The sequence below is a fragment of the Prorops nasuta genome, unplaced genomic scaffold (genome assembly GCF_024137725.1).
Source record: "Prorops nasuta isolate Cenicafe-Biocafe unplaced genomic scaffold, Cenicafe_Pnas_1.2 PNAS00002, whole genome shotgun sequence".
Lineage (NCBI taxonomy): Eukaryota > Metazoa > Arthropoda > Insecta > Hymenoptera > Bethylidae > Prorops > Prorops nasuta.
The window spans coordinates 6,320,479-6,334,019 of record NW_027116799.1 but is presented as its reverse complement, the minus strand read 5'-3'; the positions used below and the strand labels follow the sequence as shown (position 1 = coordinate 6,334,019).

Sequence of the window (13,541 nt, the reverse complement as noted above, 5' to 3'; positions counted from 1 at the left end):
ATTTTCCATACGCAAAATTCCATCGAAGCAACGATCGCCGATTAAACGAACGAAGGAACGTGTGATAAATTGACGAACGGTCCAGACTGATGGAGAATTGACGAATCGAAACGATTTATTCTTAAGAACAAACGATCCTTAGGGTATATTCTTAAGCGAATTGTGGAGAGATTAGTATAGCGCAGGAATAAATGCATCGATACGCGCGATTGGTATTTCGGGGATGAGATAAAACCGAAGAGAATAACTGGACGGACTAACACTGACCTATCCACCAAATTGGTTTAGGCTTTTCGAAGTGACGAATTAACGCTTAACGCACGCAACCTTTTGCAGACACTTGGAGTTTGGCCTAATCGATACAACAGGGATGAGCGAGCAGCAACGCAGAGAAATCCCATACACGGTGGTTCAGTCACAATCTGTACAGCAATGTCCCATACAGTCTAGCAATCCCAGATTGGACGATGAGACATCGTCTCAGCATAGGTACGATGATGTCAACGCTGCAAACCTCATCCACAGTCATCATCCTCAAATGGAGGATGACACTGGCTCCGTAGTCATTGTTTGAACGTGATTTTTTTTGCATGTACCATCCGTTTATTTATTTCTCCTCAGCATGTAGATCATCTACTTTTTTTTAAGCATGGTCCCAGAAGACACCTTTTTTTATTTATTGAAAGCATGAAGTTATCCTTAATAAATCACTGAGATTAACAAGCTTGTACGCACCTGTTTATTCATCGTTTCCCTGGCTGGCACTCTCTTTGAAGCTTTCTCAAGAATGATGATCGATACCCAGTTTTTAAGTAGTGTGTGTCCAGAGTTTTTGTGTGTGCTCTGTAGGAATTTTCTTTATTTGTTTGTCCTGTTTTGCGAGCGAGATATGCTCCGTAGTCTCAATATGTGTCTCTGGTATGAATTTTCCAAGCACTTTAAGTTCTCTTATTTTCTAACGCGTGAATGCCATTTTGAAAGTAGGGAGCAAATGAAGAGAGAAAGAGAGTGAGTGTGTTTATGCATGTGTTTGTCGTGTGCGTATGTGTGTGAGAAAGAGAAAGAGAGGGAAAGAGGAAGGGGAGAACTGAGAATGCTGCTCGTATTTAAACTATTGTATGTAAATGTGTTTGTTGGTAAATAAAACAGTTTGCACCCCCATAAATGGAACGTAGTCTGCATTAACCAGATTCTAATGTAGTGAGAATCGAATGTCGATGTTAAAAATGTATTGCTTGAGAAGAAGGGAATTGGAAAGGAATATCCTAAGACGATGTAGGATTCCAAGATTGTCAAGGATTAACTTTCAGAGCTAACGGATCGGTTGGCAAGAGAGACAGAAGAATGGTACAGCATTGTCGCGAGGCGAGCTATAATTTGCCACCAACGAGAACAAGAATCGAAACTAAATATCCCGAGCCCAGGAATAACGAGTACAATGTCAGAAGAGACTTTTATTACACTCGTAACAGCAGAATATTGATAGGAAGTAACGTGGACAGTGGGCTTGGGGAAAGCACGCCACAAGAATTTTCCAGCTGCTGTTCAAGCTCTGCCGATAGTACGAAACCACCTCGTCTGGTACGTACTTCATTTCTCATTTTTCTTACTCTTCGCAACAGTTTGTTATTCTTAAATGGAACCCGATACTTCTTACGATACACGATCGAGCGCATATTTATCCAACTTTTATAACGTAAGAACTACAGGGTACCATTATTCGCTTTTTCGTAGATAAAGCTTTTGCTTTTAAAATATTAGCACAACTTCGATTATTTATCTCCACCTACAGCCTGTTAGAATCACTTATGGCTTTGTGAGAAAAGGTTTAAGGTTTCACACTTATTTTTCTGTCAACATTTCGTTACCGAAACTTCCGTTTGAACTGCGGAACAGCAGTAGCAGTTTTCAAACTGTTGTTTTTAATGAAATGCTTTCATCAGCTGAGAATCCCCAAGTAGTAAAATAGTTTTCTTTGGTATAGACGCACTTGCAAATAGGGGGAGAGGGGCGCTATGAACTGCCTTCAAATCGAGACATCTACCCTCCTGTTGATACTACTCTGGATGCTGTTCTTCAGCCAATTATATCGTAAGTGCTTTGTTTCATTGCTTCTTGCTTTTCTAATATTATTCTACTTGTATGATATACATTTAAACCTCTGCAAGCATAATTCTATCTTAATCACTTTTTTTAACCAAATTTTGTAATTAGTTTTATAATAACTTTTATTTGTGTGAGAGTGCAAAAATCTTTTGAAATTGTTTCAGAACTTTAACAAGGAGGCCAAGGAACCGTCTGAAATGATTATAAAGCTTTAAGCTTCTGTGGCACAAACTTTCATGCACATAATGTATATTTAAGAAAATTTTTATACCTCGATAATATTAAATATCTATAATCCCACCAGTCACTGAATCTTATGAGATAAAAACATAAACTTTACTGAGGTAAATAAAAATGTAGTTTTATTTAGGATAAATGCCTATAATGAATCAGTCCTATCTAACTACTTTTTGATGCCATGTGCCTCATGAGGTTTCCTATAAACTTTTCCATTTTCTTAAGGTCCTGTGCTATCTCTGTTTTATACTGTAAACACTGTAACCAAAGAAAATAATTATTATATATGTAACAATAAAAAGTTGAATAAAGTTCATATACAAGAAAATTCTATTTCAATATGTTGATCTTACTGTACGGTTATCTGTAAGTTTCAGACAAAGTATTCCTTTGTTGTGGCAATATTTCATACTATAGCGAGTCTGAAAAAAATATATATCTATTATCAAGTAGGCTCGACATAAAAGCATAAAGTTTAACAACACGTGATATAATTTAATTTATGAGGTTGTTACAACCAATAAATAGAATTTATATTATATTATTGTTTAAAGAAGCCAAATGATATTAAGATATAACCTAAAAATAACATAGGTTATGTTACGTGGTAGGCAGTTGAAGCTTTTCTTTTACTGAGATAATACACATTGCTTATGGAAAATTGTCATGTTATGTTTATAACAAAAACTTACGCTCATTGGATCTTGAAGGTACAACCTTTCAGCTCCTTTTTCAAATTCTTCCCAAGAATTTATATAAGTCATAGTAATAAAGATGACAGGAGAGATTGCTTATTAACTGAGGACGCTGAGGACACGGACATCAGCGGACATGGACGTTTGTATCGTTTGTATACTGTAATTTATAGTGTAATAGTGTTTGTTTCTACTTTGTGCGCAGGCGCCTTGCATGAGTCGCAGACAAAATCTTCCATTCGAGAGTCGACTGGTCGAGATGTTTCGAGATGATTTGAATTGGCGTCATCTAGTGTGAAGAAGCTGAATTTTAAGTATTACTTCTGATTGATCTCATCTTTTTTTTTTGCTTTGTGAGTGTTCATGCAGTTTCTGGAGATTAAGTTCTTTTCAGGATTTAATTTATTAATATTCCATGGTAATTTTAATTTGTTGAATATTAATAAATTATATAAATAACGAAAAATACGCTGTGTAGAAAATTATTCTAGAGGTCACTATTTGACAACGCTAAGTGTATACGACCGACCGCTAGGGGGCCCCTGAAATAGACTTCGATGGACTCATCACCTCTCCGAGTCAACATCTATATGCCTTGATCTCTGCTCTGGTAATTATAATCAATAAGCTAAAAATATTTTAAAACTTCTAATAATGAAGTAGTTTTCATTATTTTACTAGCAAAATAGTTAAAATGCCGTTCTGGTATTATGAAAAGAAAGAACTTAGAAATACACCTTCCATACAAGATGGAATTGATTATGAAACTGAATGTCGATATCGAAAAGAAGGTGCACGCTTCATTATTGATACTGGCACAAAAATGGATTTGGGTTATAATACAATGGCAACTGGCGTTGTATATTTTCATAGGTTTTATATGTTCCACTCTTTCAAAAGTTTTCCACGTTACGTAAGTATATTTTATAGCAATTTTTAAAAATTTCTGTTGATGCTAAATATCTTAAAAAAAATAAAATAAGAATCAGTTGTTCCATTCTCATAAAGTTTAAATGTATCTTAGGTGACAGCTTGTTGCTGCTTATTCTTAGCAGGAAAAGTTGAAGAAACACCGAAAAAATGTAAAGATGTTATAAGAACAGCAAAAACTTTGTTAAGTGATCAAAAGTTTTTAACATTTGGAGAAGATCCTAAGGTAATTTATTAATAATTTTTTATATACCATTTAGCAATGTTTACTTAACATAAATTTTAGGAGGAAGTAATGACTTTAGAAAGAATATTATTACAAACTATTAAGTTTGATTTACAAGTAGAGCACCCTTATAGTTATTTATTAAAGTATGCCAAATGCCTTAAAGGAGATAAAAATAAATTGCAAAAGATGGTGCAAATGGCTTGGACATTTGTTAATGACAGGTATCTAGTTAGTGCTACTTTTATAAAAAGAAATATTATGAAGGATATGGTAAAACGAATATTTATTTTAGCTTATGTACTACATTGTCTTTGCAATGGGAGCCAGAAATTATTGCTGTTGCTTTAATGTACTTAGCTGGAAAGTTAAGTAAATTTGAGGTAGTTGATTGGAATGGACGACAACCAAAACACTTACGTTGGTGGGATATGTTTGTTGAAAATGTTACTATGGATCTGTTAGAAGGTTAATCTTATTTTTATATAGAGATTTAATAGGTTTTTCTGAAAAAAATTTTAAAGTAAATTATTTATATTTTGACTTTTTGATTATTATTAACTTTTGCATGAATCATATATGAATTCTCATACTGCTGATTGATTGATATAAATTATAATTTTAATCTTCAACAATAAACATTACCTTTTCTTTTTACAGATATTTGTCATCAAGTGCTTGATTTATATTCTCAAGCAAATAATACAAAGCCCCCAGATTCTCCTCCAATCATACCATTAAACCAATCAGTTAAAGACAGGTCTGTTGTACCAAGTACTGCAGAGTCATCATCAAATACTCCAAATGGTAGGTTTTATTAATTATCAGCTGTAGCAGTGTATTCGAGTTACGATTTTACAGCGCACAGATTACACTAACCCACTATTTTCAATAGCATATATCCATTGATGTTATGCATGAATTTTTTGAAGTCCTTTTTTAATTTGCAAGTCACATGATAGGCAAAAGGAAGGAATAGGCCAAAACACTAATTGTATAGGTACCTAAGGTATTTTAAAAAAAATTAAACAAAAAATCTCCAGATTTTAAATTCCATAGAAACACTATTTTACTCTAACTCAATGCTGTAGCTGGGAATTAGATTTCTCATAATTTTATTCTTTGTCAATTATTATTTTATATTAATAAGTTAAATTATTGGCCACAGTGACACCAGGAAAATCAACGAAAGTAGAAGTAGCTCCAGTTTCTGCCAATGGTTGCCCACCATCTGAAGTTACTGATGGCCCTAAACCTGTTGATGTACAACATTTTCCAACATATTCAACTAACTTTACACCAGGGAATGCATCATACCCTCCAGTTTTTCCACCAGCTAATATAACCGTACCACCACCACCAGTCAATACTTTAAACCATATAGTACCAACAATACATCATCTTGGTGCTGCAGCACCGATTCGTAATCCGCCGCCACCACCTCCAACTAATTCACAACCACCATTTCAACCATATCCATATCCAACCAATGCTACTTATTTTCAAAATAATCCACCAGTACCAGCAGCAAATTCTCAACGTCCATATTATCCTCCTCCACAGCCATAGGTATAACAAAAAATTATTTTCAAACTGCATGTGGTATTTTGTAAGTGAACTTATATAAGTATTAAATTATAACCATTTATGTTTGCATTAAAGATTGCCACATTGTATATATTGTAAATATATAAAATTTATTATGATATTTGATGCATAATTGTATTCATAGTAATTAAGCAGAATAGATAAACCGTTTAGTCTACATATAAAGATTTCCTTTACTGAAAAACTTATCCTTTCCAAAATTAAACTCTGTATTGGCAAAGGGCATTAAATTTGAAAACAATCTTATTAAGGGTTCAGCATTAACAGAGTCTAAAGTAAAACTATCTGCATATAAAATATATAGGACTGCAGATAAGTTCATTATCTCAGCATATGTTAATACTGAAAGAAAAATAATATTTATAAATGCAACAATATTTTATATAATAATTGAATTTAAAACAAATTATATTAAAAATTTGGAACAATTTTATAGTGGGTAATCTTTGTGTAAAAGAGTTTTGTTTTGATAAAATTTGTTAAATTTTTTGTAAATATGATTATTGTATTTTTTGATCATAGAGTCTTACCTCCCGCTGCAATCCCATGAACAATATTTGGTTGCTCTAATGATTTTATCTCAATGTAATCTTCCTTCCCTGCATTTTTTGTTCTTAAACTTCTTAAAAATGATAATTTTTCTGAAGCATCAATGCCTTTAAATTGTGATATATGATACGAATTGATTAAAATTATATTGTATGTATTAGACAATATATCAGCTATCTAAATAGTAAAAATTAAAGTTAATAAAATTTTAAATAAAATATTTTATGACAATAATAAATGTCATACTTCTTTTATAAATGCCCCAGTATATTTTAAATCAAATTCAGAAGAAATTAGAAGCACATATAAGTCTACATTGTACTTATACAAAGTTGCGATGCTGATTGCTTTTTCATTATTAATTATGCATACTGTTTTTGCTGTTCGACAGTACGATTCATTAATAAACTCTGAAAAATTTAAATAAATACTGAAAATTTAAAAAATACTTATATACTAAATTTATTATAAACTAATAACTAGTACCATTTACAATACTGCCTTCAACTATTAATAATCTTGTTATTTTCTCTGGTATATCGTCCAACCACTGAGGTGTAACTTTTCTACAAATAAAAGAATTTCTTATTGTGAATTTTTTCAAAAATCATTAATTATACCTTTTATTTTTTATATTAGTAAATACATTTTATCAAAAGGTTATGTCGATTGTCAACTTACGTTTTTAAATGTAAATCTTCCAATTCATCTTCTTCCCCCCAAAATGCTCGCGAAACTGGATAAACTACTTCACCAAAGTGGCTAACCATTTTGGTTAGTCGATATACTTAAAACTGATATATTTGATATAAACAATATAAGATTTGATATAGCTAGATACTTTTTAACCTTTTCACGGGTAGTTTGTTTAATAACAGATATATTTTCGTTTCGCGATCGCAATTTGCACTTCTTTCTTATATTTAAGCTTGCCTTTTTGTAGTCTATTACTCTACCAATGTATCCTGTACACCAGTATCACGATCACTACAGATGACAATTGCTATTTGAATAGATCAACGTTAAGGTAATTAATGCAACAAAATAATGCACGTCATTCAGGTTATGCTATTATGGTTCTAACCAGTCCTTACATTTGTCTAAAAGTTGTATCAAACTACCGAATTAAATTCAAGTAAAATATTGTTTAATAGAGTTCAGTCAGACCTCAGAAATAGAAGTGATTGGTAGATAAATGAAAAAGCTTTATGAAAATTTAAAAATAATACATTCATTTGTATAATGGTGCTAGTCCTACAAGTATGCTCAAGTATGCTACAGTAGTACCATTCATACATATACTTGGTATGAAAATTTTATACTAATGCTCAGTAGTCAATACATATGGGAGAAGCTCAGCTCTGAAGTACAATGAATATCATAAGTTGTATAAATTGGTATACATATTCTCAAATTTGTTAAAATTTAGTTAAAGTATCAATAAATGACATTTGCAAAGCTTATAAGAGAAAATTAAATATAAATTGTTATAATAGGGCAAATCTTAACACATTACACCAAGTTTTATATAAAAGTGTGATTAAAATAAATATTTTATTAATAATTACAGTTTATATTACACAGATACCAATATTTACATTTTACATATTTGCATAGAAGTGAGAGTACTACACATAGAATCTTAATATAGTATTACCAAAGAGTATTACACATTTGAAAGGTATTTTATGTTTTTATGATATTACCTATGAATAAAACTATTTAAACAATTATTTCTTTTTTAAAATACTTATTTATTATTTCTATTTTAAATTTAAATTTTGTAGTAAAAAAGTATAAAGTTTTATGCACTATATATATTTTGTCATGGTGTAACATTTTACACTACACACACATTTATACTTATATATATATATATATATATATATCTTTATCAACAAATATGCTACACATTTAAATTTTTTAAATGTACGAGCATATTAAAACTCTCACTATACTATGTTTATGAATAATTATATGATACATATAATTCATCAGGTCAATTTTAAAATGTTACAATTATCCTCATTTTTCATATAAAAAATTTAGGTAATCTCATCTTTACTATTTCTACTCTCTAAACTATTAACTTATTTACTATAAATTAGGTGCAAGTGATAAAATGGTAATTATTATTGGACACATCATAGATGTGCTGTAGAAGTTACGTGATTGGATAAAATAGTGAGCAGATTCATCTTATTTTAATGAAAGGTACATTTTTGTCCGATTTTAGCATCTAAATTTTATATAATTTAGAATACATGCTTAAAAATCATATATTTTACTCTAGAACAATACTGCTCCCAAGAGTATCCATAACGTTTTTTACAACGTGCATTGTCCCTAATGGCACGATAAACTAGTACTATTATACAACATACTGATGTATAAAATGGTATATAATCATTTATTCTGGAAATGGTCAAGCCAGCATATGCTATAGACAATTGCATAATTATATCTCCTAAATAATTTGGATGTCTCACATAGCCCCAAATGCCAGAAACAATCAACTTTTTCCCTCGAGATGTTAAAATGGTTTCCAAATCTGCAAAAAACATTTATAACTATTACTTTCCAAAATATTGTCATTCATTATTTAGAGATTATGAATATACCCACGTGTAAATGATGGTCCAAAAGGATTAGTACGAAATTTACTTTTTAATGAATTACTATGTCTATATAAAATATATCCCACAAAAAAGCTTAGGACAAAAAATCCGCATTGATATGTAATTAGCAATCTAAAAAAGTATTAACACAAAAAATAGAAGATTATAATCTTTTTAATCAGTTAATGTTTTATTATAATATTAAAAATCTAATTCTTACTTGTTAAATAGATGAAAACGTGTTACAAGGGTTGAAAAAAATGGGTATAATAAATGTGCTACACAGAGCAAGTATCCAGACCCCTCATACATCACTTCGAACGAAGTTAAAAGATTGGATTCAAAAATTAACATATCTAGAGCATAAAATATTTGCAAAGTTGATGTAATCATTGCTAAGTTAAGTGATCCAATATTGAATTCCTTAAGATCCGATAAAGCTTTAGTTAAAATGGAGGCATTTATAATAAGCTGAAAGAATGAAAATCTTTATAAATTTGATACAAATATAGCAGTTCAATAATAATTAGAAAAAAATGTAACTACCATTCCAATTACCGATGTACGCCACAATACAATTTTAAAGTCGATAGGACCAAATCTTGGATTTATTTGTTTCCCTTGAAAAAAATTATAAATTTTACTATTTGTTGATGCATATATATTTAGATCAGCTACTGGTGCTTTGCTTCCTTTTATATAAAGGGAAATTGATAAAATTGTGCCAAGAAGCCATCCGCTAATTGATAACTGGAGTATGGTTCGCAAAATAAATTCACAAATTTCCAGCCCTCTGTATTGGCAAAAGCCAAAAATGCATAAACATATAATAGCACAAAAAATTCCTGAAAAAAAAAATATTTAATTGATAATATTTTAAATTTTATTCATTGATAAAATAATGTTATTAGGATTTACCATTTAGACGATATTGTAGTCGTCCATTCTTGTTTTGTTGACCGTCGACAAGTTTACCAATTGGCAGAATAGAAACAAGGGTTACTAAACAGAGAAATCCAGTGTAAGCTAATAATGATTTTAAAGTTAAGTAGTATCGCCAGTTCATTGATACTTTAGGAATAACGGTTTTGCAATTATTAATTGTGCATGTAATTTGTGGCAAAATGATGGATAGTGGCAATACAAATATAAGGACAAATGCTCCGAGCCATCCACCCCACTCCTGTGGTTCACTGACAATATGCGCATCCTGCACTGCAGCAGAATTTAATTTATCTTCATATTTTTTTATAAAATCCTGAAAAAAATAGTTAAATACGTAAAGGTTAAAAATATATCAAGTAATGAAATTTAGATAAGCTTTAAAATAAAATGTTTACTTGATCCCTCTGAACTGAAAATCCTCTCTCTTTTCCTTCAGGAGGAATATCGTACAAAGGACTTTTACGTTCGACTGGAAGAGAAACAGCTCTATCAATATTTCTTGCTAACATATTTAACTTATGCTCTTGTTCAGATTTTAACGTACTAGCCATGATACGTGCTGATCTACGAGTTGTTGCTCCTCCTTGATCTTTAACTTGAAACTGTGAAGGAATACTTTCAAAAGAGCTGTCTTTTTCAGCCTCAAATTTGAGTTCAGGCTTTTCATTGTCGTCAATTTTATCTAAAAAAATAAGTTTTAAGACTAAGACGAATTAAATTTTTAATACAATCATACAATTTGATATACATGAAAGTAATGCTGATCCAAAAATAATAAAGTACATGCAATAATGATGAAAATAATATATAAAATATGAATATCCAGATTGTTTAAACTTTATTATTTTTATTACTTACTCAAGAAAACACGTGGAAAGATATCCTTACCATTAGGATTTTCAATATTTGGATGGGAGGGTTTGCCACCACGAGTTGTACGCATTGGCAGCTTTCTACTGCGAGTGTTTGGTGATCTAGCAGGAGAACGTCTACTTGGTGATCTTCTACTTGGAGAGTTACGCGAAGGGCTCTTTCGTCCACTTCTTAAATTTGCTCTTGTGCTGCTTCTTGATGTCCTTCCTCTCTATATAGTGTTAATACAGGAAATCATTTATTGAAAGTAAAATGATTATGCAATAGGATGTATTTTACATACCGTAATGTCTAATTCTAAAACAGTATGCTCAGCTCCATTTGTAAATTTTATTTTATATTTATCTCCTTTTGAAGTTATTATTTTTCCTTTCTGATATTCTGAGCTTTGTGGTGGTTTTGCATAAACATCCTCTCCTACACTGAACATCTTTATCTTCTATACTGAAAATATATGATACATTTTAATATAAAACTCATTAATAGTTTCATATTGACAAATCTTGAGTTAAAACATTCATTAAAACTTAAATTCTAGGAAGGTTTAATTTAAAAGTGAAAAAATTCGTTGAAGCGTAACACAACACGAAGGAACGCTGGCAAACTAACGCTTGTTTTAGTTACATTTCACTCTAATTACCTTAATAAACTGTTTCCTAGTAATCCAGAATTACAATATTTTTATTTTGTAGTTGTTCGTTGTACTATAAAGTAAGCACTATACTCAGCATTGAAACTGCACGTAAAATTAAGTTGAATGCAATTATTTGCATCATAACACCGACGCGCGATATGCACCATATAAACTATGTGTTCTGAAATATGAGAAAGAGAGGCCACGCGCAGCCAACCAGTAACTGCCAGTAACGTAACTATGAATGCTCGCTAGAGTCGCGTCACTTTTTAAATTTTTTGCTTAATTTTGATTGTTACGAAAGGTAATAATTTGGATCAATTTCGATAACTGCGAGGCAATATAATTTAAAGTGGAAAGAATTATTAAGGGCTGACCATTATTTGAAACAACTTGAACTGATATGAACACTTGCTGCGTTCCCCGCGCTTTTGCTGCTATCAGTGCTGAGGGTGCTGACAATACTATGCGCCTTGCTTTAGGACTTAGGTATAAAGTAGTAGAGCAATTTTATTCACACACCAGCTAATTTCGAAAACTTTATATCTTACATGTACTGAAGGGTTGTAATCATGTTATGTATCAAAAAAGTTTAACGATTCCAATGATTAGTAAACCTTTCGAAAATAAAAAACCCCGCGCTTTTTTTATATTCACGTAAGTTACTTTTAAAACTATAAGCTTTTAGTCCTAATAAAAAACTCATGAAAATATTAAATTTAAAGCACCATTAGCTCACAATATTAGTACGTTATACACAAAAATTGTATATCTCATAACAATAGAAATAATCTCGCTTTTTTTTAGCTCATTAAGTTTACGTTGTAGTGAGCACTTCTGATTGAATCAAACGGAGGTAGATTACGTTGTGGTTGATTAAATACAGATGGCGACTTGGGTTATTTTTATAGTTTATTAATTTATTATTTAAATTCTGTTTATAAAATCCCGAATTAATTTGTAGAATGAAATTACTATAGAAGAGTAACAAATTATTTTCAAATTCATTAATTATTATAATTATCGCATCGTTGCATATTGCGTGCTAATGAATTTGTATTTTACCTACATAGTTGAACCGTTTAACCGGAACTATGCATATTAAGCCTGTCTAGCAATGCGCTTCCGTAATTGACCTAGAGATTGTCATTTTGTGGTTTGAGTGGGATGAAACAAATCTAAGAAAGATGTATAGTAAAATGCTCCATTTTGTTTTTAAATATCAGTTTTAATTTTACCCCCATAAATTCGATAAATTTTTAGGTCCCAAGGGTGGAACTCCTCTTAAGTCAAATCAAAGGAATATATAAAATAAAATATATGAAACTATGATCATTATCATTTGTCACTCGTATAATTTTTATTACCAGTTAAACGATTCGAATAATGGCTAGAGCTCGTTCAACGACCCTCTCCCTTGTCCAAAAGTTAACGTCCGTAATGGAATTGTTTCGATGTCAATTTGATTCACCAGCAGCTCTTGTATTAATTTATAAGAGATGCAGCAGTGATTTATATGCAGCTCGTAAGATGTAAAATAATTAATTTTAAATCGCTTTAACAAAGTACACACAATACAAGCTGGGCTGTTGCAAGCGAGTTATAATATTTGCTTTCGGGATAATTTTCTAATTAGTTTAGCCCCGATAAATACCATTTTGAGAGTCTTATCGTAAGAATGTATTTGATAAAGTATAAAAGATATCTTAAATATGGTAGATATGAAGAATCAGTGGGAGCGTATCGCTTTATTTATCTAATCTGCATGGCGTTTACGTTTACTTAACAAAAAACAACGTTAAAAATTTAATCCATAAAAGAAAAAATTCTTTAAATTTTGAAGAGTTAAAATGAAAAATAATGCAACCATTTACCACACAAAATTTTATTTTAACCTCATTAATTTGACAATCGTATTATCCAACATGAAAATACAAATAAGCATTAGTACTTATGCATAAAGAGCTCTGTGGTATAGCTATAGGAAGGAAGAGCGATAAGATTCGCGAAATTTTATCTTACTTGCACAGTCATTATATTATCGTGATCTTTGATTAATAATCATTTGTAAGTCATAATTCCCTGCATTATTGTTACAGAACTGAAGCTTATAATTATAA

The 13,541-nt window shown here is 30.9% G+C and overlaps 5 protein-coding genes across 12 annotated transcripts in view; 2 read left to right on the top strand and 3 right to left on the bottom strand.

The window, feature by feature from the left end:
- LOC136778184 (band 4.1-like protein 4) overlaps window positions 1-2,410 on the top strand; it is a 51,412-nt gene extending 49,002 nt beyond the window's left edge. The window contains exons 14-17 of the mRNA XM_066734808.1: window positions 337-489; window positions 1,311-1,581; window positions 1,985-2,091; window positions 2,271-2,410. Coding sequence (XP_066590905.1) covers window positions 337-489; window positions 1,311-1,581; window positions 1,985-2,091; window positions 2,271-2,307 — 568 coding nt within the window. The 3' untranslated portion in view covers window positions 2,308-2,410. The remainder of the gene's footprint in view (window positions 1-336; window positions 490-1,310; window positions 1,582-1,984; window positions 2,092-2,270) is intronic.
- Srp9 (signal recognition particle 9) lies at window positions 2,100-3,179 on the bottom strand. Of its 2 annotated transcripts, XR_010823383.1 has the most exons (4): window positions 3,036-3,179; window positions 2,697-2,765; window positions 2,378-2,601; window positions 2,100-2,298 (listed from the first exon to the last, which is right to left on the bottom strand). XR_010823383.1 is itself a non-coding variant. In XM_066734858.1 (3 exons), the coding sequence occupies exons 1-3, from the start codon at window positions 3,105-3,107 to the stop codon at window positions 2,506-2,508; spliced, it is 237 nt and encodes a 78-aa protein (XP_066590955.1). In that variant the 5' UTR covers window positions 3,108-3,179; the 3' UTR covers window positions 2,363-2,505. The 2 variants fall into 2 exon arrangements, 1 of the variants encoding a protein (XP_066590955.1); XM_066734858.1 differs by lacking the exon at window positions 2,100-2,298 and having other exon boundaries at window positions 2,363-2,601.
- Window positions 3,180-3,568: 389 nt separating this feature from the next.
- Window positions 3,569-5,902, top strand: CycK (cyclin K). Of its 2 annotated transcripts, none has more exons than XM_066734818.1 (7): window positions 3,569-3,648; window positions 3,720-3,951; window positions 4,063-4,194; window positions 4,255-4,418; window positions 4,490-4,662; window positions 4,855-5,001; window positions 5,363-5,902. In XM_066734818.1, the coding sequence occupies exons 2-7, from the start codon at window positions 3,733-3,735 to the stop codon at window positions 5,761-5,763; spliced, it is 1,236 nt and encodes a 411-aa protein (XP_066590915.1). In that variant the 5' UTR covers window positions 3,569-3,648; window positions 3,720-3,732; the 3' UTR covers window positions 5,764-5,902. The 2 variants fall into 2 exon arrangements, with proteins under 2 accessions (XP_066590915.1, XP_066590924.1); XM_066734827.1 differs by having other exon boundaries at window positions 3,602-3,648; window positions 3,702-3,951.
- A 53-nt stretch (window positions 5,903-5,955) lies between these two features.
- On the bottom strand, window positions 5,956-7,750 carry PSMG1 (Proteasome assembly chaperone 1). The gene is made up of 5 exons (XM_066734840.1): window positions 7,033-7,750; window positions 6,838-6,917; window positions 6,598-6,761; window positions 6,333-6,528; window positions 5,956-6,144 (listed from the first exon to the last, which is right to left on the bottom strand). Exons 1-5 carry the CDS (start codon window positions 7,119-7,121, stop codon window positions 5,957-5,959), a joined length of 717 nt encoding a protein of 238 aa, XP_066590937.1. The 5' UTR covers window positions 7,122-7,750; the 3' UTR covers window position 5,956.
- Window positions 7,751-8,186: 436 nt separating this feature from the next.
- The window catches only part of LBR (lamin B receptor), a 39,515-nt gene continuing 34,160 nt past the window's right edge, over window positions 8,187-13,541 (bottom strand). For 2 of the 6 annotated variants that reach the window (XM_066742677.1, XM_066742686.1), the window contains 8 exons: window positions 11,071-11,231; window positions 10,773-10,998; window positions 10,310-10,617; window positions 9,888-10,227; window positions 9,516-9,814; window positions 9,190-9,440; window positions 8,977-9,101; window positions 8,187-8,902 (listed from right to left, as the gene is read on the bottom strand). In XM_066742677.1, the coding sequence (XP_066598774.1) occupies window positions 8,607-8,902; window positions 8,977-9,101; window positions 9,190-9,440; window positions 9,516-9,814; window positions 9,888-10,227; window positions 10,310-10,617; window positions 10,773-10,998; window positions 11,071-11,217 (1,992 nt within the window). In that variant the 5' untranslated portion in view covers window positions 11,218-11,231 and the 3' untranslated portion in view covers window positions 8,187-8,606. Of the gene's footprint in view, window positions 8,903-8,976; window positions 9,102-9,189; window positions 9,441-9,515; window positions 9,815-9,887; window positions 10,228-10,309; window positions 10,618-10,772; window positions 10,999-11,070; window positions 11,232-11,427; window positions 11,589-13,541 lie in introns of those variants that run through there. The other 4 variants (XM_066742712.1, XM_066742669.1, XM_066742695.1 and 1 more) reach the window with 4 other exon arrangements.

What these genes read in the sequence shown, in the direction of transcription:
- PSMG1 (XM_066734840.1), bottom strand. Translation starts at nt 7,121, where the DNA reads ATGGTTAGCCACTTTGGTGAAGTAGTTTATCCAGTTTCGCGAGCATTT. An exon ending in GAAGATTTACATTTAAAAAC is followed by an intron (nt 6,918 to 7,032) that starts GTAAGTTGACAA and finishes TTTTATTTGTAG; the next exon opens with AAAAGTTACACCTCAGTGGT. An exon ending in CTGGGGCATTTATAAAAGAA is followed by an intron (nt 6,529 to 6,597) that starts GTATGACATTTA and finishes TTTACTATTTAG; the next exon opens with ATAGCTGATATATTGTCTAA.
- CycK (XM_066734818.1), top strand. Translation starts at nt 3,733, where the DNA reads ATGCCGTTCTGGTATTATGAAAAGAAAGAACTTAGAAATACACCTTCC. An exon ending in TCAAAAGTTTTCCACGTTAC is followed by an intron (nt 3,952 to 4,062) that starts GTAAGTATATTT and finishes AATGTATCTTAG; the next exon opens with GTGACAGCTTGTTGCTGCTT. An exon ending in TACTATGGATCTGTTAGAAG is followed by an intron (nt 4,663 to 4,854) that starts GTTAATCTTATT and finishes TTCTTTTTACAG; the next exon opens with ATATTTGTCATCAAGTGCTT.
- Srp9 (XM_066734858.1), bottom strand. Translation starts at nt 3,107, where the DNA reads ATGACTTATATAAATTCTTGGGAAGAATTTGAAAAAGGAGCTGAAAGG. An exon ending in ACCTTCAAGATCCAATGAGC is followed by an intron (nt 2,766 to 3,035) that starts GTAAGTTTTTGT and finishes TATTTTTTTCAG; the next exon opens with ACTCGCTATAGTATGAAATA. An exon ending in AACTTACAGATAACCGTACA is followed by an intron (nt 2,602 to 2,696) that starts GTAAGATCAACA and finishes CTTTGGTTACAG; the next exon opens with TGTTTACAGTATAAAACAGA.